This window comes from Silurus aristotelis (genome assembly GCF_946808225.1).
Source record: "Silurus aristotelis genome assembly, chromosome: 1".
In the NCBI taxonomy this organism is placed as follows: Eukaryota; Metazoa; Chordata; class Actinopteri; order Siluriformes; family Siluridae; genus Silurus; species Silurus aristotelis.
In genome coordinates, this window is record NC_139574.1 from 35,175,585 (window position 1) to 35,198,729 (window position 23,145).

At 39.6% G+C, this 23,145-nt stretch overlaps 1 protein-coding gene and 1 long non-coding RNA gene across 3 annotated transcripts in view; one reads left to right on the forward strand and one right to left on the reverse strand.

The window, feature by feature from the left end:
* Positions 1-667, forward strand: part of LOC310725666 — a 94,746-nt gene extending 94,079 nt beyond the window's left edge. The window contains exon 2 of the long non-coding RNA XR_014533463.1: positions 102-667. This is a non-coding gene — a long non-coding RNA (uncharacterized lncRNA). The remainder of the gene's footprint in view (positions 1-101) is intronic.
* bcam (basal cell adhesion molecule (Lutheran blood group)) overlaps positions 400-23,145 on the reverse strand; it is a 59,442-nt gene continuing 36,696 nt past the window's right edge. The window contains exons 2-17 of one of the 2 annotated variants that reach the window (XM_083537131.1): positions 18,059-18,180; positions 17,016-17,229; positions 15,193-15,260; positions 15,002-15,098; positions 13,332-13,514; positions 13,124-13,245; positions 12,890-13,034; positions 10,299-10,414; positions 9,958-10,102; positions 6,932-7,056; positions 5,244-5,385; positions 5,099-5,131; positions 4,591-4,611; positions 3,962-4,103; positions 2,815-2,890; positions 400-2,692 (exon numbers count right to left, since the gene is read on the reverse strand). In XM_083537131.1, the coding sequence (XP_083393257.1) occupies positions 2,690-2,692; positions 2,815-2,890; positions 3,962-4,103; positions 4,591-4,611; positions 5,099-5,131; positions 5,244-5,385; positions 6,932-7,056; positions 9,958-10,102; positions 10,299-10,414; positions 12,890-13,034; positions 13,124-13,245; positions 13,332-13,514; positions 15,002-15,098; positions 15,193-15,260; positions 17,016-17,229; positions 18,059-18,180 (1,754 nt within the window). In that variant the 3' untranslated portion in view covers positions 400-2,689. The remainder of the gene's footprint in view (positions 2,693-2,814; positions 2,891-3,961; positions 4,104-4,590; positions 4,612-5,098; positions 5,132-5,243; positions 5,386-6,931; positions 7,057-9,957; positions 10,103-10,298; positions 10,415-12,889; positions 13,035-13,123; positions 13,246-13,331; positions 13,515-15,001; positions 15,099-15,192; positions 15,261-17,015; positions 17,230-18,058; positions 18,181-23,145) is intronic. The other variant, XM_083537132.1, reaches the window with a different exon arrangement.

Here is a 23,145-nt window from a genome sequence, read left to right on the forward strand (position 1 = left end):
TTTTGGGGACAAATTGAGAAAGGCCCGATTGAGATAGTTTGGACATGTGCAGATGAGGGACATATCGGTAGAAGAATGCTGCTAATGGAGCCACCAGGTAGGAGGAAAAGAGGAAGACCAAGGAGGAGGTTCATGGATGTGGTGAGGGAAGACATGCAGGTAGTTGGTTTAAAAGAGGCAGATGTAGAGGACAGGGGGGTATGGAGACGGATGATCCGCTGTGGCGACCCATAATGGGAGCAGCCGAAAGAAGAAGAAGAAACAGTTTTAGTTTTTGTGACAAATTATATTTTCTTAAAAATTATAAACTCTTTTAAATGATAATTTTATAATGTAATAAAAGTGATATGACCCATGTGAAGTGTTAGTGTAGGAAAATAATACAATACAGGACCCAGGTAAGGTGTGGAAATCTTTTTTTCTTTTAGTCAGTATAAATTCTACAGAGCTCCACAAAAAAGAGGAGAAAACAGGCTACAAAGTTCACAAATTTACCACAAAATATACATCAGAAAGGAGGAAGCAGTCACAATGTGTTACCATTCATGACTAGATATCTAAAGCTGACCTGCAAGACCAGTGGACGTGACAGAAATAAAATAAAAAGCAAACAATTCAGTAGTTTAAACACGTCATTTGTTTCTTAAAAAAGAACTTTTTTTTTTTTTTTTTTATAAAAAAAAACAAACCTATAATGCTCGACCACATCTCAGTGACAAACTGCGACCAAACTAGAGCTGAGGAAAAAAAAGAAATGAAACTTAAATATAATATATAAAACATTCAGCTTGTTTGTATACATGTAATACACATGGGCATCAGTGTGTGTGTGTGTGTGTGAGAGAGAGAAAGGATAGGCCTTATATAACCCCTATATTCAGAAAAGCATCGAGTATGTAAATATATGTGGGTAACTAATGAATGCACGAACATACCAAAACCACAGGATAACATACATACGATTCAGTAGTTAACTCGTATTCAAATTCAAAAGTTTGACACACAATATAAACACACTTTCCATGACCAGGCTTGATTCAATTATTGTTAATTCGCATGTGATATCAGTTAGAGCGTCTGTAATTCCTCTGCTTTGCTCGAGCCTGTGGGAAAGATCCCAAGAGTGTGTCTGTGTGTAAAAGACATAATCACCTAATTACATTCAAATAACAAAGCACGAACATGAGGTTGCATTGTCTCACGGGTCAAGCTTTGGGGCTAGATGCCTCTAATACACAAATAATGAAGAATTCAATAGCTTTACAGTGTTTTTTGGCTTCAAAACAAAGAAAAGAAAGATAACTAAATCAGATGCGCGTCCACAATCCTAGCATTTCCATATCTACTTTCACTAATGAGACACTTACTCACTACTTACTTACACCTTACTTATGTACTTTACAGTTTGGGAGTGTTTAAAAAGACATGGTCCCCTAATACATATTATAAAAAGTCTGAGAAAGGCACACAGAGTGATGAGAATCAGTGGTTTCGGGTATGTACAGTACCTGTGCTCTGTACATTTCTTTTGGGTTCGTAGTTTTACATGTGGGAAAAATTTGTTTGTTTTGTTTGGTTTTCTTTTTCTTTAAAATGAGAAATTTCCAACACTTTCAATCACGATGCGTAGTAACCCAACAGAAATAATGCTGGGTGTTGCATCATGACATCTTCTCTGGCCCAAGTCTAATATTCTAGTCATTTCTCTCCACAGCATTTTCAATGACCTAAACATCTGAACACGGCCTGATTCGATGGCGAAACAAAACACAAAACAAAGCAACAAAACCCAAGATCACACATATACCAAAACAAATGTAAATAAAACAAATCCAAGAAGCGTGTCTTTTTTTGGATACATATCAGAACATTCAGTGTCACGCCTTGTGTTTCTTGCTTACTGATCTCAATGCCCTATGGCACCTCTAGCGGTTTGCTCAAACATTACAGCCATCGGCAGTGCTGAAAAGAAAACTACCATGTAATACAGTTACATATAGATATTTAAAAAAAAGAAGCAAACATTTGGCTATACATACAATGTAGGGAAGGCAATTATTTTTAGTAGCATGCAATTCCACAGTCAGGCAATTTGTGTATGATTATGAGCAGAGTTTTTAGGATGATCAACTGGCGTCAGTGCACATACAGTGATAAGAATTGCGAAAGAACAGCGAGTAAGTGCAGTTTCGATGTAGAAGTCAGACTACATTGAAAAGAGAAGCGCACAGGCTAAAAGATCAATTCGGTGGCACTGTGATTTAATGAAAAGATCTGGGTTCGGAAAAAAACTAATTGGCAGTATGCCCAGTGCTGGATTGACTTCCAGATGCTTTCTTTTCCACAGCTAGAGTCTTGATTGTGGACAGTGATTTTATTTTTGTGTGTGATTGGAATCACCCCACTCCTCGTAAAAAAAAAAAAAAAAAAAAAAAAAAAAAAAAAAAAAAGGACCACGTTTACATACAAAAATTGTTCAACCACCCCCCCCCCCCCCCTCAAACCGTACTTCTTGTTTTCCAAGCCCACCTCCCTCCCCTAACCTTCACCTAAACAAAATTTACAGCTCAAATATATCTCCTCCCTTTGCGCCGGGTTGGTGCAAAATAAAATAAAAAAGCACACAAGCACCCTCTGTTGCTCTTCAATTCCTCAGATGATTTGTCTTCTTCCACATTCTTTACTCATATCACTAATGGGAAAAAAACAAAACACTGGTCATTTCAGTTCCCATGGCAATATACCGCAACCAAAGACATGTACACAACTCAACATTTCTAAAAAGATTGTAGTCTTTGACCTTTGACCTCTTACCGGCTCTACAGATTTTTCTTTAAGCAGCCCTGACCCCTCGTTGGCCTTCTCGCCTGATTTCGGGTCCCCAGACTCACTGCATGTACACATGGAGAGGTTCATGAAAAAAAGGGGAGAGAACATGCATTCAGTCTCATAGAAACAGTAGAAAGATACAAAAAAATCCCTGTGCAATAAATATCTAAGAGTTTTCAGTTTGCGGGTTCACGCTGCAGATTTAATGAAGTGGGTTTTGGCCATATAGTGTATATGCACTCATTATTCCACATTGTATATGCACATCTGGGGTCACCATTACCATCCTATAGCAGCAACACTCCAAACCAATAAAAGAGGACAACATGAGAGGCCAATGGTGACTTTATTCAGTGAAAGCATGAGGTATTGCTGATTTTATTATTTAGGTAAATGAATCGAGCTGGGGCGAAAAACCAAGTGTGATCTTTCTACAATGCGAAAGAAAAACTCACCAATGTAAATACATAGTGAGTATTTTCCACACTGTGGTCCTGTTTTTTGTGTTTTTTTTAAATGTTTTTTTTTGTTTGTTTTTTAAATCGCATAGCTACTACCTGTACTATGCAATGACAAAGTTGTTTGTATGTATCTATGTATCCATGTATCCATGTATGTATGTATGTATGTGTGTATGTGTGTGTCTATCTATCTAGCTAGCTAGCTAGCTAGCTAGCGCAGTTCCAGAAAAAGCCAACCTTCTCTAATTTTTAGCCCTAACTGAACTGCTACGTTGTTTGTGAGGGATGTGTCTTTCATATCATTACACGCATGTGGAGATGTGAGACACACGTAAGACATATTTTCAGGATGGTCTGATCCAAAGCTTCAAATAGAGGATTAATTAAGTGGAAAACCTGGAACGTTCTATTTAATTGGATAAGGAAAATGTATTCCAGTTTTTGACCTTCCTTTATTGTCCCTATGTCTATTATTGACTGTAAACATTAGCACTATCTCACACAAAGCTTGTAATCACAGAGTATTTTTGGTGATTGGAAACGTCACAGATCTGACCGGGTTGTTGGATGGCTTTGTTTCAGATTAGTAACAGCACTGTATCGGATCGCGAAGTCCAGTGGTGAGGCAACAAAATACCATAAAGTTGGCTCAGATATCCTTAGCTACTTACGTATCCTTGTTGTTGTTCTTGCGACAGGCCATCTTTCCCCTCTTACCAAAGAAATAAAGAACAGCTACCAGCAGGAGCAACAGCAGCACGCACACCAACACGGCGACCACCACTCCTTTGGAGCCACCCTGCTGACTTTCAGCTAGAAGAACAAAGGATGGGGGGGGGGGGGGGGGAACAGGTGGATAGAAATAGAGGAAAACATTGTGGATGAAAGAAGAATGCAAGAGACAGGAGGAGAAAAGAAGAATGAATGAAAGACATAGGGTAGGAAGATGAGAGGAGCAGAAAATTATTATTGGATAGAGGTTGAAGAGAAGGAAAAGAAAGAGGTGGAGGTGGGCGTAGCAGAAACGGTGGGAAGGAAACAACAAGAAAGAACAATGTGAGATTGTTTCTTGACTATTAAAGACCAATGACATTGTGTCACATGAGAAATGAAGACAAAAAAGCAGGGAACCACCCTCAACTGAGCTAGTGCACACACACACACACACACACACACACACACACACACACACACACACACACACACACACACACACACACACACACACACACAACCTAGAATGATACACTCTCTCAACCCTATACAACCACACAAACAGAGCAGCAGCAAGCATACAGACCTGTTGCAAACACTGGGCTTCCTTTGAGCAGCATTGTGAGAAGAGAAATAGTTGAGTCCCATTGCAAGAAAACCATAAGCATAGACATAACCCCAGCAACATTGAAAAAAAAGTACTCACATACTCTATATGTGACAAGCCCACCACCATGATTAGACACACACATACAACGTAAGGAGGAAGAAAGAAAAGAGTAGAAACAGAGACACCTCGAGCACTGACAAGAAAGATGGAGAGGAGAAGAGGAAAATAGAACCAAATTCTTTATTGTCCTCAAAGAGGAGGGAAAAAAAAAAGAGCCGGGAAAAAGTGACTTTCCACAAAACATAAGGACGGACATCATAGAAAGACGGAAAACATAATACAATATACAATTATACACAGTGGTTCTGTTAGCAATACACAATATACAATGTACAGTGCTGAGAAGAGCTAGGCTACAGAGTATGGAGAAGGGAAAGTCCAGAAAGGAAGGAGAAGAGGACAGAGAGCAGGCTCAAGTGTCTACCTAGTGCACCGTTCCCACTGTCGATCGTGTTGTCTGTAGGGGAAAAAAGACGAGGCGACTTTAGATCTAAACGTCTCTGAAAACAATAAAAAAAATTCATCTGTAAAAATATAAAAGTTAAAAAGTTACAAAAATACAATCCTACCTGACTTTATTTCGACTGTGAACTTCTTGCTGTCTGTGCCATGCATGTTGGTTGCCTCGCAAATCACCCCGTCTTTGAGGATGGTAGCAGTGGCTTCCAAGGTGACTGTGCTGGTGACTGTGTTCTCATGAAATTCTAATGACTACACACACACACACACACACACACACACACACACACACACACACACACACAAATAGAAATTTCAGCGATATTCATGCCATTTATCCAGAGCGACTTACATCTGAGCAGTTGAGGATTAAGGGCCTTGCTCAAGACCCCTGCTTGGTGGTGCTTGGTGGGATTTGAACCTATGACATTCCGAGTCCACTGCCTTAACCACTGAGCTACAACCTTCCTGATATATATGTAATAATCAATAAAAATGTTGTGGTGTGATTCTGCTATGTTGAAAACACGATACGGACAAAAGTATAGGGACACCTGACTTTTCCCATCATATGTGCTTTTCCCATAATTGCGAAGGACGTTCCTGATGTGGAAACATTACATGTTGCCTTCACTTGAACTAGGAGACCCAATCCTGTTCCAACATGACCATGCCACTGTGCACAAAGCCAGCTCCATGAAGATGTGCTTTACATGAGGTGGAGTAGAATATATTGAATGGCCTGCTATAGAGCTCTGACCTCAACCCTACTGAACATCTTTGGGATCATTGTGTACGCTGGCTGCACCCCAGGCCCAGGCCCCGGCACCTCACCTACATCAATACCTGACTCTAACACCTTTGTGGCTGAACTAAAACAAATCGCTACAAGCCCACTCCAAATTCTAGTGGAACATCTTCTAAGAAGAGTGGAGGTTACTATAATACTAAATGTGGAGAAAGCGTTTGCAAGTGTATAATCATGTGTCCACAAACTTTTGTCCATACAGTGTATTAATAAAATGACTAGATGAAGATGGGTTTCCTATTCAGTCTCTGGATCCTCTTAAGGTTTCCTACAAATGTCAATCTCAGGATGTTTTTTGTTTTGTTTTGTTTTTTAACCACAGTCTCCTCTGGCTCGCTTATTAGGGATAAACGTTTTTTTTTTCTTTTTTCTTTTAAAAAAAATTTAATTTGACGATGTGATAATGATCATTGTTCAAAGCGCTACACAAGTATTTAAGTTTGTACTTCTCAGCCATTTTGTGCTATGTATGTGTGAGATTAGTTAGTCTGTGTTAGCTTGTAGTAGAACAGCTATAAACAATTGTTTTCCTTCCACAACCTGTTTTTTTTTTTTTTTTTTTTTTTTTTACTTATTAACTTCCCCATCTTAAAATTACCAAAGATGAAACAAAAAGCTTGTCCTGTTTTGGAGTAAACCAAAATATACACCGTAATTCTATGCTGGAGATTTTGCTGTGATTTTCACTATAGAGAAAAACAACAAACCATTGGAATAAGATATAAATACACGTCCAACATTTGCAATTTAGTATTACAGCTGGTCCTACTGTCAGCACTGTTGACTGTTAAGGAACACATACACCTTCTGATCAATCAGATTGGGGTATTTGACAGCACCGAGGTGTAATATTTGAAGGACTGCACCGTAATTGAAAGGATAAACATGAAAATGAATGGATATAAACAGTCATTTGTGCAGATAATGAGCTCAAGTAATGAGAAGCTGACTGACATGCAAGCACACACATAAAAACACACAAACACACACCTCTTTGCCAGAGGGTTTCCAGGTGAACTGTGGAGCAGGATGGCCTCGAGCAGCACACCTGAGAGTGACCATATCCCCTTGCTTTGCAACGTGACCTTCCATAGGCACATCAATCTCAGGCTGACCTACACGTAAGAGAGAAAGAGGGAATATATTATTGTTCCAAAATTTCACACCATGCATACATGAAAAAGGTTCTGATGTTGTAATTCTTAAGAATTCTGTAGGAACCTTTTATCGAATCCTGAAACATCCATCAAGTCACTGATAAGAATACTTAGAGGGAGTAATAAAATACAAACAGGAGACAGAATTTGAAAATACGGTTGCATAAGTGCGTTTCGGACATGGTCTTCCTTCAAACCTGTCATTATTGTGGAATTTCATATCAGCTAATGGAAGTTAATGGAATGGTTTAAAGCCAAACACACTGATATTAACGTTTCTGGACACCTAAACATAAGATTCATAAGATTCCGTTCCATATTTAGTCCCCGTTTTGCTGTTATATTAACCTCCACTCTGGGAAGATGTTCCACTAGATTTTGAGGTCTGCTTATGCAGATTTGTGGTCATTCAGCCACAAGGGTGTTAGTAAAGCAAGGTGCTGATGTAGCTGAGGTGAGGAGGCCTGTGGTGCAGTCCGTGTTCCAATTCATCTAAGAGGTGTTTAGTAGGGTTGAGGTCAGAGCTCTATATCAGATCACTCAAGATCTACTCAGACCAATGTAAAGCATATGTTCATGGAGCTGGCTATGTGCACAGGGGTATTGCCTCCTAATGCATCCTATATAACTGTGGGCCTTGGACTGTGTGGTAACAGCTTTTTGGGAAGAACTCCACATGGCTAGAAAAGTCAGGCGTCCCGATATTTTTGCCCGTATAGCGTATCAAACAAGAGTTTCCCTCATCCGCAAATTTCATCTTCCCGGCCAAATATCCGTATATGTCGTTATCAGTTTTGGCGGAGGAAGGGGATGCTAAGATCAGCCATTGTTTTTACCAGATCACAGCCTCTTACACACAAGTGAGACGTTTCAGTAATACGGGAAAAAGTAAGCACACCCTGCACCACAGCTCTGACCTTATCCTAATCCGCTGTTTATAAAAAGCTTTCCTAACTTGGCTGCAGTCTCGCTAGATGATTTAGTTGTAATGAAAAAGACATGAAAGGGTGCGTCTGGAACGTATGTGAGATCTATAATTACACAAGATCAGGAGGGTTTATGGAACAAAATAAAATGACAGTGCGCCCCAAAATAAAAACATAAGCTTAGGTGGAACTGCTAATTATAAGTTATAAGCCTCTGAAGCATAAGCGAGGAATTCAGAAATAATGATTGGTTAGGGGGTATCGCGATATCCCAGAGGTGCAAAACATCGTGGCAAACACCGTTGTACTGTTAGCTGAAAAAAAAAAAAAAAAAAAAAAAGGATAAAGATTACGCTGTATCATCCGGTGCCAAACAAAAACACGAGCTTACGAGAGGCGATTGAATGCAGCACATCTCGGATTTAGCTAATGACTGTTTGGAACACACTTCTGTCCCCCACCCCCAGCACTACGGTGCTAAAGAAGACAAAACATCCTCTGTTGTTTTGCTTTGTGAAGTAGACTAGTTTATTAAATACTCAACACCAAGCTAATACACTTATGCTAGCCATATGAGTTTAGCATCTGCAACACTGTTCGGTTGCTTTCAGTGGTATGTGTCTATCAGCTATCCATTTGAGCAAGTCATCCTAATAACTATCATTTAATAAAACACATTGGAGGTTTTGTGCAACTCTTTACATTGTGCAATATCTCTCTGTGGCTCTCTGTCTAGTCTCTGGGGTTTTTTTTTGTTCTGATTATATCCTAGCCAGAACACCTAATCATTGCTGTGTCTGGTTTAGTTTTACCTGGGACTCATTAACCAACTCAAAGTCCGAACAGCAGAGTCCCTGTCTATCTTTAAGCGATGGTTTAAGACCTACCTCTTCCTGAAACACTTAAATTAGCACTTTCTATGTTTGTCTTGTAAAAATCAGGAGTTGTAGTCTGATTTATATTAAGTTTGTAATCTGGTGTACCAGTATAGATTTATTCATTGCTAGAGATTCACGTCGCTCTGGACAAGGGCGTCTGCTAAATGCCGCAAATGTAAATGTAAGTAGTAAATGTGTGGCAGCCTGAAACAACAATTCACACAAGTGAATACCGTATATAATGCTAAACAACGCAAACACACAAAAACTTCAGCCAATGCATATTGGTGAAAAAAATGAAAGTGAAAAAAAATCTGAAATGATGCATCTGATTACAAACCTCAAGCAATTGATTGGGCCTTACTGTTTTTTTCCACCCTGAACGGTGTTTGTCTACACTGTACGAGTATGTGAATGGAATTAACACAAAACTGTTGTTTTTTTTGTTGTTTATCCACAGCAAAATCTGCACTAGGGATGGTAGGATTCGCATCGATGCCTCAGCATAAAAGATGCATCTAATTTAAAAAAGTGTGCATCGGATGGCATACAAGTTAGCATTTGGTTCGCGATGCATCGTTTTTAACACATTTGCATTGATAAAAAACGATTTATCTATATATAATAATTAGTAGATGCGCTATATTTATATTATTTCAAAAGTGACCAATAGTTTGTGACCAATCTTTTATATGTAAATTGATTTCTCCTCGGTAAACTGTTTCTTGAGCACGTTCTCTCGGCCCTGCTGCTGCTACGTTAATATCTCTACCTTTTTGAATTGCTTAGCATTATACTTTTACTATCGCATTGTGTTGAATCAGTTAGATAAGGTCTCGCACTGCATCTTAATATTAAGTTCTTCCTTAAACTGTTAGCCCAAAGCTAAAGGCAGACAAGTGGTATACGATGTATTTTCGATGTTGTAGCTTTAGATTTTTTTCCCTCACTTGAACTTGGAGACCCAAAGATGTTTGAGTGGCCTGCAATAGAGCACAATGGTGTGCTCCCAATACTTTTGCAAATGAGTTTTGCTGTGTGTCTGTGTGTCGTACCTGAGACAGTTACTGTGATATTAGCTTTCCTCTGCAGGCCCAGCACCGAGGGGACTGATGCAACACACACATATTCACCAGCACTGTCCAAAGTTGCAGATTCCACAGTATAGCCACTCTTCTGAGAGAGCAGCTGCTTACCATCCTACACACACACACACACACACACACACACACACACACACACACACACACACACACACACACACACACACACACACACACACACACACAATATATATAGTTTGTATTTTATTTTAGTTTTTAACCTCATTGTGTGATTCTACCATAAATCATAATGTGATCAGGAAAACAGGATAAATGACTGATTCATGACTTGCCTTCATCCATGACAGGGTGTACTCATCAGAAGCTTTTGTCTTGCATTGAAGTTCAAAGCGATCACCTTTGTTAACCACCAAAGGGCTGCTTGGCACCATAGACACTGGGTCCACATCTGAGAGACAGGAAATTATAAGGTTTGGTTTCATTAATGCTTTGAACCCACATAAGGTCTTGGTGAAGTGTATTATTCTCTTGTATATCTGGTCATTGTAATACACTTTTATACACCAGTAAGTTTCTGTCCACTTATCCAGAGATCCTCAACCACTAGGTTGTGACCCAATGCCAAGAAGAGAACTTTCAGTGGAAAATGCCTAAAGATATGACATTGTATTATAATTTTGCATCCATCTATCTATCTATCCATCCATCCATCTATCTATCTATCTATCTATCTATCTATCTATCTATCTATCTATCTATCTATCTATCTATCTATCTGTCTGTCTGTCTGTCTGTCTGTCTGTCTGTCTGTCTGTCTGTCTGTCTGTCTGTCTGTCTGTCTGTCTGTCTAGATTTACTGTCCTTTGAAAATAACTCAAAATTCAGCCATTATTGTCTAAATAGCTGGCAACTAAAGTGAGTACACCCGACGTGATAACAGCTGTATGTGGTTTAACCGTGCAAATCCACATGTCCTATTCATGTTCATGTTTTTGTCTGCTTTACAGGACCATACAAATTTGTGTATCTTGTATTTAAGCAGTTACAATTTGGTGCTTTGAGTACAAAGGATTTAAGAATTAAAAATGTTGCTCTCCACAAATATGGCCGAGGCTATAAGAAGATCGGTAACACCCTGAAACTGAGTTACAGTAGAGTGACCAAAGTCATATAGAGGTTTTCCAAGACGGGTTCCACTCGGAACAGGCCTTGCAAGGGTCCATCAAAGAAGTTGAGTCCTCTTGCTGTGCTTCAGGTGCAGAAGCTGCTTCAAAAGACAGACACATGAGTGCTGCAGCATTGCTTTAGATGTTGCAGAAGCGGAAGACTCGCCTGTCAGTGCTCAGAACATACGCTGCACACTGCAACAATTTGCATGGTTTGCATGGCTGTCGTCTCAAAAAGAAGCCTCTTCTGAAGCTGGCTTACTAGAAAGAGCACAAACAGTTTGCTGAAGGCAACCTGTCCAAAAGCATGAATTACTGGCAAAATGTTCTGTGGTCTGATGAGATAAACTTGTTTGGCTCAGATTGTGTCCAGCATGTGTGGCGACCCCCCTGGTGAGGAGTACCGAGAAAATTGTGTCTTGCCAACAGTCAATCATGGTGGTGGTAGCATCATGGTCTGGGGCTACATAAGTGCTGCTGGTACAGGGGAGCAGCGGTCCATTTAGGGAAACATGGATTATAACATGTAATGTGACATTCTGAAGCAGAACATGAAGCCCTCGCTTCAGAAACTGGGCCGAATGGCAGTTTTCCGACATAATAACGACACCAAACACACTGCCAAGATGACAACTGCCTTGCTGAGGAAGCTGGAGGTGAAGATGAAGGAGTGTCTAGACCTAAAACCTATTGAGCACCTGTGGGGATCCTCAAGCAGAAGGTGGAGAAGTGCCATGTGTTTAACATCCAACAGCTCCGTGATGTCATTATGGAGGAGTGGAAAAGGATCCCAGCAACAACCTGTGCAGCTCTGGTGAATTCCATGCCCAAGGGGATTAAGGCAATGCGAGATAAAAAAGTAGTGCTCACACAAAATAGTGATACTTTAGACACAGTTTTGACATGTTCACTTAGGGTGTACTCACATTTGTAGCCAGTTATTTAGACAATAATGGCTGTATGTTGATTTATTTTTAGACGACAGTAAATCTGTACTGCTATACAAACTTCACATTGACTACTCTAAAATATATCTAAGTTTTATTTTCATGTCCCTTGTGAAGATATAATTAGATGTTTGCTGAAATGTGATGGGTGCACTCACTTCTGTAAGATACTGTATATTGATCATCTTACAGTCAGAGTAAAATATTATTTGAAGAATCAATAAAAAATTTAAATCACGTTTCAGAACCGAAACATTCACATGATTTATGGAAATTTGGCAAATTATACACTGACTGCATTTACAAAATACTAGGGTAAATTATTTGTTTCCTTTATTGTTATTTATGCAGTGAACTAGATTACTAGCTCAGCATATATTATTACAGTACTACTAGCTACTAGATAGGCAACCAAAACCTGGGACTGACTGGCATACTAGCTACATAGGGCTACGTAACCACAATAACAATAATTTAGCAAATTATAATTAATACTTGTCAATAAAAAAATTGCAATAATAAATACAACAACAATAATAATAATAATAATTTAAGAATTAAAAAAGATATTATTAGTATAAACATTATTAGATTTAATAGTAATTTTTTAGAATTAATAGTAATTAGGTTATGATAATAATAGTAATATTAATAATAACAATAATAATTAAAATAATAACAGGTATTACTAAATACTAAAGCAGAAAATTGAGTATATGAACTTTGGGCATGATCTGAACTCTAAAGTACGTCTAAACTCAATTAACAGATATTTGAAATTCGATTGAATTTCAATCGTTCACTACTCACAGTGCACATTAATGGTGAGGGTTTTGATCAGTTCGATATTCTCAGCATCGAAGTCCATTGCCTCACACTTGTAGACACCAGAGTCGCTGCGAGTGATGCTTCTCAGAACAAACAATCCTGTCTCACTTGTTTCTTTAGGAGTATCCTACATGAAAAAGAAGAGACAAAGACTGAGCAACAATAAAAGGAGAATGTCGAAGTTCATGAGCACTTGGTGCTAAATTATTCCCTTACATCTTTAGCGAACTCGAACTGAGGCTGAGGGTTTCCGTCTGTTTCACATTTCATCTGAACCTCATCACCTTCTTTGATGGGTGACTTGTTCAACAATGTGAAGAACACATTCTCTGCAGGGTCTGGTGATAGAAAAGAGCGAACCTGAAGAACAATATCAAGAAAAGCTTTGCAGACAACAATGCATATGCTGGAGTGTGTGACTCACAGAGCAGCGTGAGGTTGAACGGCTCAGAGTTCTCCTTTTTGATCTCCCCATTTGGCATCCTGTACTCTACAGTGCAGTAGAACACTGACTTGGCATCCTTCTTCTCGGGATCGATGTACAGACTGCTTGAGACCGTGAACAGACCTGAAGACTCTCTCACCACACCCGGGACCATGTATACCTCTGCGCGAAAGAAGAAAAATAAAATGAATAAATTAAATTAAATTTAACCTGTCAATTTAATAGGTGCCAAAAAGGTTCAGTGCAAAAAAAAAAAAAAAAAGTGGAAAAACACTATACAAACAAAATTTTGAGGACCAATAACTATGTTTTTAGTGCTTTTAAAACATAAAATTTCACATTTGGTCCCCATTTGCTGTTATAATAACCTTCACTCTTTTGGGAAGATGTGCCACTCGATTTTGGAAGAGATTGTGCTTATTCAGACTGTAGGGTTTGGATCAGAGCTCTCTGTCTCTCCCAATACTTTTGTCCATATACTGTATATTGAGTATAGTCAAATGTATTTAGTATTTCTATTATAAGATTACAAAAAAAAAAAAAAAAAAAAAGATTATTTAACCTATTTCAAGCTTGAATTTGTTTTAATTCTGTCCACAGATTTCAATGTAGCTAATTTTATGCATTTATTTGAGAAAGAAGCAAAATTTGAATGATTTAAAAAAGTAATAATCTCCAGAAAAAAAAAAGGTAAAATGGGCTCATATCTTATAATAAGATTTGAATATATTAGTTATTTTCACTTGACATTTTTTTGTAGATGAAAATTTATTGTAGATTATGACAATGCTCTTTTGCTATGTTTCCACACGGACGGTTCTAATGGCCGGATCTGTGCATCATGGCGGATTTCGGTGCTTAATTTGAGACTTGGGGCATAAATAAAACAAATGTTTAGTAACATCCAGCAGCTCTGTCATGTCATTATGGAGGAGTGAAAAAGGATCCCAGCAACAACCTGTGTAGCTCTGGTGAATTCCATGCCTTTTTTAAGAGGATTAAGGCAGTGCTGGATAACAGTGGTGCTCACACAAAATATTGACACTTTGGACACAGTTTTGACGTTTACTTAGGGTGTACTCACTTATGTTGCCAGTTATTTATACATTAATGGCTGGATGCTGAGTTATTTCCAGAGGACAATAAATCTATACTGCTATACAAGCTGCACATTGACTACTATAAAATATAGCCAAATTAAATTTCTATAGTAGTGTCCCTTAAAAAGATATACTAAAATGTTCGCTGAATTGTGATGGCTGCATAGCTAGCTAGCTAGACAGACAGACAGACAGACAGACAGACAGACAGACAGACAGACAGACAGACAGACAGACAGAACAGGCATAACTTTCCGGCCACTGATTAAGCATTATAACTTCCTGCCTAATATTGTGTTGGTCCCCTTTTTGCTGCCAAAACAGTTGAACCGTTTAACATTAACCTGTTAAGCAATTTCAGCTACAGGATCTCGTCTGTTGGATTGGCCAGCCTTCGCTCCCCACGTGCATCAATGAGCCTTGGCTCACTGCCAGACCATGACCCATATGTCTGTTATATACAGTGGAATCCCGGTGTACGAGTGCCTTGTGACCGGCAGGTCAGGTTTATTTTCTTGCAGTAAGCAGAAGGAGAAGCACAATACTCACTCTCTTTAGGATCCAACACCTCCGGCAGCGGTTTAGAGTCTTTAAACCAGATGATACGAGGCTCAGGGTGACCGTTGTTGCTAGTGCATTTGCCCACCTGAACATAACACACATTAGAGTGATATTACTTCATATAACTTGAATATAAAATGTGCTAGCTGAGACCTAATCCAAATATGTGTCAAACATACCTGATGTTGTCCTGAGTTTAAAGCAATGGCTTGTTTATTCTCAGACACCACTGGCTTTTCTGGAGCAACTGAGTGAGAGAGTGAAAGAGAAAGAAAGACAGAGAAAGAGAGCAAAAGAGAGGGAGAAAGAGAGAAAGAGCGAGAGAGAAAGAGAGATGTTATATGTTGTTATAAAAGTTTGGCTAACTATTCCTATAAAGAAATGTTTCACACCTGAAACAGCTCCTGATTTTATAAGGACATGATAAATATAAATAAAAATAAAAAAAACCACTTTGGGAGGTGTTGTTACAGAAAAATAAATCAATGACGGGATGGTGAAATATCCCCCAAATTGAATTATTTTCTCATTATTTTCAATTATACCACACCAGACAACTGCTGTCATTTCCTGTATATTACAGAAGCTCTTACAGATGTTTAAACCTCTCTTAAAAGTAAAACAAATGAAACGGTGGCACATACGCTTCACAACACATACGCTTCAAATCAAATGTCTGTGATTTAGTCCAAGCTCCTGACTCATACTCTCGTTCAAACATTACTCCAAGCATAAACACAGGTCCTGTTTATTAACTGACCAAAGACTGATACAGATTTACTCACCAGTTGACACATAACTGACTCTGTGCAGAGTCTTTGCAATAATCATTAATAAAGGACATGAATACAGGCCTGGAAAGTAGTTTATTGTAGATTAACTGAAGGGAAGTAAAATCAGAAAGATAATAGTGGAGTATCAGAAAAGCATCTGCTGATATAAGAGCTGCATTATTCGCTACTCCAACCGCTTGTCTATTCCCAAGCTCATTTCCCTGCAGCATTAGCCATTAGCCCAGCTCCATGAGTCAGGGCTCTCTGGGGAGGAGAGTCATTCATGATCATTAAAGCAATTACAGCCCTCTATGGTCCATCTGGACAGGAACCATCCACATACACAAACAGTAATATATAGATCTTAGAAGTAATACATATTTGCATTTGCTATAATATAAGATATAATACATTCAAAAAAATCGGAAACATAACTAATAAAAGCTAATGGCTTCCTATAACAATTAAAGTGTATTTATAAAGTGGATATATGGTCCATGAAGCTGATTTCATTTTGGCCTGGAGGTCTGGAGGCCTGGAGGTCCAGACCCAACATTCTGTTCTATAATACAGGGGCAACTTCAGGTCAAGTGTTCTGTTTCAGGGTATTGATCTTAGATACAAAGGGGTGGCAAAAAAAAAAAAATTCTTCCTATTAAATGTCTTTAGTAGCCTGTCCCCTCTGGACTTTTCTAAATACGTCTGACATATTAATATAGATCAGACTGAGGTTACAAATCTTGGATGTGACATAAAGGTGTTTTTTCAGATCAAGTCATTAACACCACCACAAACCGCCCCGGGAAACCCTGAACACACACACACACACACACACACACACACACACATACACACAGACACACTCTTCAGCAGCTATCTTATGGCCAGAGAAATCACATCTATCAAAAATCATTGGTGAACTAATCAATGGAGTCAAATACACTATGTTGGCGGTTCTAACTCGTTTCTGAACAATAAATTAGGCTAATAAATAGAATTAAGGAAGGTCAATTCCATATGTGTCTTGAAACATTTACTCTATGTATAAATTAAATCAACAGGGACCATTAAAAGGACACCAGGGACTATAGTAGGATGTGCTATGTGCTATTCATTAGAAGGTTGTGTCAAGTCCTTGAGATTCGATGGTGTAACATTAGATTTAATGGTGTAAAATCTCCTACCGATCACCGAAGTACGTGTCTGTGGCGGCGGAAAAGCAGACTTACAGAACACCTGGAGTTTGGTCTCAGCCTCTGAGGTCCCCACAGGTCCATCGACCACCTGGCAGAAGAAGTTCCTCTCATCTATCGCCTTTACAGGAGAGATAACCAGGGTCATGTCCGTGTCCATGGTGACACGGTCTGCTAACGGTGTGCCTTTATCGAGGCCGTTGTCAGAGGATGACCTGAAAGCTACACGTGTCCGTGTGCCTAAAGCCTCCTATGAAAGAGAAACGAAGGGTTAGAAAGAAGAGTAGACCGAAACACATGCATGTCACTGCAGAAAACACAAAAACCTTGGCCAGAATTAGGTTTTCCATGACAAGATTGAACAAAAAAGACCCCAAAATGCAACTTCCAACTGCAATACAAGCAAAAGGGAATCGTATTTTAGCTGTAAGAATTTCACCATGTGTAGGATCATATATTTCTTATTTCATTATATCCACACAAACACACTACACACATACACTATATAGACAGTCAGCAGTCAGCGTTCCAATTCATCCTAAAGCTGTTTAATTGGTTTGAGATCAGAGATCTATTCCCAGCCAGATCCTTTCCTTTCCTTTCCATTTCTGCTTCTTCCCAGTCCAACCCTTGTAAGCCATGTAGCCATGTCATAGAACTGGTTTGTGCACAGGGTTAAAGTCGAAGATCTTAAACACCTTTAGCATGAATTGGAACGCTGACTTCACCCCCAGTTCTTCCCACCCTACATCATTACCTGACTTTACTAACACCTTTGTGGCTGAATCGCCACAAGCACACTCCAAAATCTAGAAGAACATCTTCTCAGAAGAGTGGAGGTTTACTATAACAGCAAATGGGGACTGGAATGGGATGTTCCAAAAACACATAAGACCTAATTGGCAGGTCAACGCAAACATTTGTCCATATAGTGTACCATTTTTGTCCATACGTGCATACACACAAAATAATCTTATGTGCTACATGCCATCATTCAGGCAGATTAAGATTCATTGCAATATATTACATTTCAAAATCTGGAAAAATTAACTAGTCTGGATTTGAGTGAATATACTTACAATGAACCACTGGACTACGGCCATATTCCCGGTGGTGGTGAAGGTGCATGGTAGCCGGGCAGTTTCTCCAATAATTACATCCACTGTAGGGCTCACCTTCACTGACACTGAAGCCAGACATACTACAGAAAGAGAGAGAGAGGGAGAGACAAAGAAAGATATTTATGATATCTGATATTTATATCATGTTAACAAGATCACGATTTCCCCCGCATATGCATACAGTTTAATGTGGAACGAAACCACGGGTTCAGTGTGGAGAAAAAATTAAATTTAAGCAAAAAATATATGATTAAATAGCATGTAGTAAGTAGCAGGTTGATCTGACACACCGCATGCTCTTTGCCCTTGAATACGAGCAGCCCTTGGTCAGAGACGTTACACACCCGTGCACACTGAAGCCGTTGTGTGTTACGAGCAGCTGTTGCGACTGAGAGTACAAGCGCCAAACAGAAGGAACCTCCTGCTCTTTTGATAACCTTGTGCTTCGAAGCCAGGCGGGCAGGGAGGTAACAAATATTGCTACTACACAGCGGTAACGCTGCCGTCAAAGAGACATTGTCACAGTCTGTGAATGATTTGCATCGAGAAGGTTGGCTCCTTCTGAAGATACCCTGTTTTTCACGGCACGTTTTGTCTTTCAAAGCACACACGAATACGTGCGATTGTGGCGCGCCGGACAAAACGGAGCCTTATATAAGCTTTTTTGCGCAATTCCTGCCAGCCGTGTCCGCCGAGAGTCAGGTGTGTGTATACAGGCTGGTTTAAAAAGGTGCTAAAAGCACTGCAGGCCACAACTAAGCTGTCTTTTAGTCTCCTGAGCTTACCACTAACACACTAGTGCAGAGAAAACAAAGAAAGAAAAAAAAAAACGCCTGAGATCATCGTCTTTTTCTGATAGCACTGCGGCTTCAAAGAGAAGAGAACGTTTCATTCTTGTTTCAGTGGATAAACACAGGTTTGGGCAAAAGTTTGTGGACACCTAGCGATCACAGATGTATGCTGGACTTTCTAACACTGCAGTCAGAAGCACACAGTTGTATGGAATATCTGTGTATACCGTAGCATTATAATTTGCCTTCACTAGATATTAAGAAGCCAAAACAATGTCCTAGCATGGCAATGTGAGCTCTATGAAGACGTGGTATGTTAGGATTAGAGTGGAAAAACTTTGGGACGAACTGGAGCACCGACTGGACCCCAGACCTCCGCACCATACATCAGTACCTGATCCCACTAATGCTCTTGTGGCTGAACAATCACAAATCTGTACGACTTTCATGAAAAGACTTTGCAGGTAAAAGTGAAGATTCAACATTGAAAGGAGAAATCAACATCAACATCTTTGGGTTTTTTTGTTTTTTTACACATCAACACAACCAGCACTACTTGTCTTTACTCTTCTACAGCTCAGAATAGGTTACATTATCCTTCCCAATCGATACAAGCTATCTTTTTATCATGTTGTCCCGGGAAGACAAAAAAGAAATACACAAAATGAAAACTAATTGCCAGATTTGAGCACTTTATGAGATTATCTGCGAGATGAGATCTGAGATCTTTGATAATGCAGGACTAATTTGTGTACCTCAGTGTCATTTATATTTAACTGCATAAATCGATCGACTGTTTCATTTCTAAACATAGAAATAAGCATTCGGGGAATAGACACACACACACACACACACACACACACACACACACAAACATGCGCACGGTGCTTTGAACTACGCACAGTGGTTTGCAATGACCTTTGCATGTCAGAGTAGGAGTGTGACATTTTACAGGGGTCACGCAGTCAGACCTCGGCTCATACGTGCTGAAAGATCAAACAAGCTTCGAGGATGCTCTGATTTCCTCCGACCCAGACAACACAAACAAATAAAAGTACTGCAAAATCTGCAAACTGATTGGACAGGATTAAATTGAACCCACATTGGAAGTCTTTTGGATTTGAATTACTGGGTGATGATTCGTTTTTAGACCAGTCACAGTCACATGTTTTCAGGAGGCTTTTTCCCTGCTACTGGCTTGCCTAACAACATAAGGCATGGATGTTGCCCTCAACGCCAGTATCATGCTTTCTCTACAAAGGAAAAGGATAAATCTAACAACAGGAACTACACAGTAGAATTTGATCTTTATTCTTGTGGAGAAATACAGGATTGTATTCAGAGTTTAGTTTTGGCCTCGCCTCCCTTTCCTCCTTTCATTTAACCACCATGTGAGAAAGCCTACCTAATACACAGCATAGTTTTTTTAGGCCATTTATGCAATATTATTCAGAGAGCAAATTCAAAGAGCTCATTGTATGATAAAAGGATCTTCACATATCAGCATGTACTACTTATCTACCTCCTTTTCTACATTCTATCCACTTATTGCATGGCATATCAGGTCAGAACACCCTGCTACAGAGCACGCTCATAAATAATAAGACCATCATTAAACCAGGAAGGATGTCTGATTATATTAGTGCTCACAAGCTGAGTTGCAATTTTTGTCTATTTGAACTTTTTTGTACCATTTCCTATACAAATTTTTCGTAATCTTCGTAATTTGTTCTCAGGAGTGCTAATAAGCAGCCAATAGGCTGAATAAGGTGGAGCAACAAGGTTGTTGTGGTCTGGTGTTGTGTCTGACTGGAAATGTAGTTCCTATCCATAATCCTGGCATGTGAATATATACTTTGTTGGTTGCTATGCTGTGTTAGCACAGGGTTACTTAGCTAGTTTTTGTTAACTAGCTAGCCCTTAGTTTGCGACCTGTAGCACTTTTCACTACATCACATATTAAAGATGTATGGGACCAATATAGAACCATGGTTGAATGATGAACCTTAGAAATAAAACAATGAAAATGAAATGAAAATAAAGGAAAGGAAAGGAGGAGCAGTAAGCAAAGGAAAGGAAAGAAAAGGAAAGGAAAGGATTGGAAAGGAGGAGCAGAAACGAAAAGGAAAGGAAAGGAAAGGAAAGGAAAGGAAAGGAAAGGAAAGGAAAGGAAAGGAAAGGAAAGGAAAGGAAAGGAAAGGAGTGGAAAGGAGGAGCAGAAACGAAAGGAAAGGAAAGAAAAGGAAAGGAAAGGAAAGAAGTGGAAAGGAGGAGCAGAAAGGAAAGGAAAGGAAAGGAAAGAAAAGGAATGGAAAGAAGGAGCAGAAAGGAAAGGAGGAGCAGAAAGGAAAGGAAAGGAAAGGAAAGGAAAGGAAAGGAAAGGAAAGGAAAGGAAAGGAAAGGAAAGGAAAGGAAAGGAAAGGAGGAGCAAAGGAAAGGAAAGGAAAGGAAAGGAAAGGAAAGGAAAGGAAAGGAAAGGAAAGGAAAGGAGGAGCAGAAAGGAAAGGAAAGGAGGAGCAGAAAGGAATGGAAAGGAAAGGAAAGGAAAGGAAAGGAAAGGAAAGGAAAGGAAAGAAAAGGAAAGAAGGAGCAGAAAGGAAAGAAGGAGCAGAAAGGAAAGGAAAGGAAAGATAAATCAGTTGCAACAGAGCTCTCAATCAAAATATGGATTTCTGTAAAGCTGCTTTGTTTCAGTAGTTTGCTATACAAACAAAATGTTTTTGTAACACTTCACCATCAGTGGTCAGACATGCAGTACTAGAAGATGCTTTGCACACAATGCACCTGATACACTACACTACAATTTGCATAAGGTGCTCTTGTGTACACTATATAGACAAAAGAATTGGAACTCCTGACTCCACCCATATGTGCTTCTTACCCAAACTGTTTCCACAAAGTTATATGCACACAATTATAAAGGATACAATTGTGCAAGATGTCTGTGGAGCTCCATGATGACATGGTTTACCTGGGTTGGTGGGGAAGCACCTCATCTTGAGTGGCCTGCTAAAGAGCTCTGGCCTCAACCCAATGGAACACCTTAGGGATGAATTGAAACACTGACTGCACCTCAGACCTCTTTACCTCGCCTACACCAGTACCTGCCTTTACTAACACTCTTGTGGCTGAATGAGCACAAATCTCCATAAGCACAAGCTCCAAATCTAGTGGAACATCTTCCAGTAGAGTGGAGATTATTATAACAGCAAATGGGGAATAAATGTGGGATGTGCAAAAAGCACATTTAATCTTATAGTCAGGTTTTTACAAAAAAATATATATGATAAGGGGTCAAATATGGGCATTAAATAGCATTAATAATGGGATAATCAAAGATCTAACTGAACACAAACTATCGTTATGCATATTATAAAACTTGAAAAAAAACCAACAACAAGCAATAGCAATTCTGGTCTGGTTTTTTTTTTATTCTTTTTCTTTTTTTTTTTTTTTTTTACAGAAAGCCAGCGTCAGAAAAACAGACCCATCTTCCAGGCAGATGGAGACGCGTGTTGCATTTGAGCACAATCATAAATCCTCTGGCTTTTTTTTTTTTTTATGTGCCATGCTGGTTGTGTGTCTCTCTCTTAGAACTGTCCTCTGTCCTTTATGCAATGATAGAGGCTTCTGCTGTCTATTTTCCACCCCGGGGAGCAGCTGGCCAAAGATACTAGAGCAATTAGCTGGTAATTAGTGCCCTCCCCTCCATCCTGACCCCCAGCAGAGGTGTGTGTGTGTGTGTGTGCATACGTGTGGATGCAAGTGTGCGCGGGCTGGGGGTCCATTCATCAAAAAAGGAGGACGGTAATCGGATTTGAAAAACGGACGGGGAGAGTGAAAGAAGAGAGGAGCGAGTGACAGATGGGTACGAGACGTTCCGACTGCGAGGGACAGAGACACCGACAGACACTCATACTGAGCAAGCATGGTGGACTTGGGGATGGAGGGGTACACACACACACACACACACACACACACACACACACACACACACACACACACACACACACACACACACAGGCCAGCAGTAAGCATGATGCTCACTGGATCACTGAATCTCCGAAAGTCTACACTTAATATTGTTAGCTTGAAGAGGAAAGGTCCCCACACACACACACACACACACACACACACACACACACACACACACACACACACACACACACACACACACACACAGCCCCCAGGTGCATGCTGAAGTATGTTTTTTCTTTAGATATTTCTGACACAGCAGGAGAGCACAATCTCATT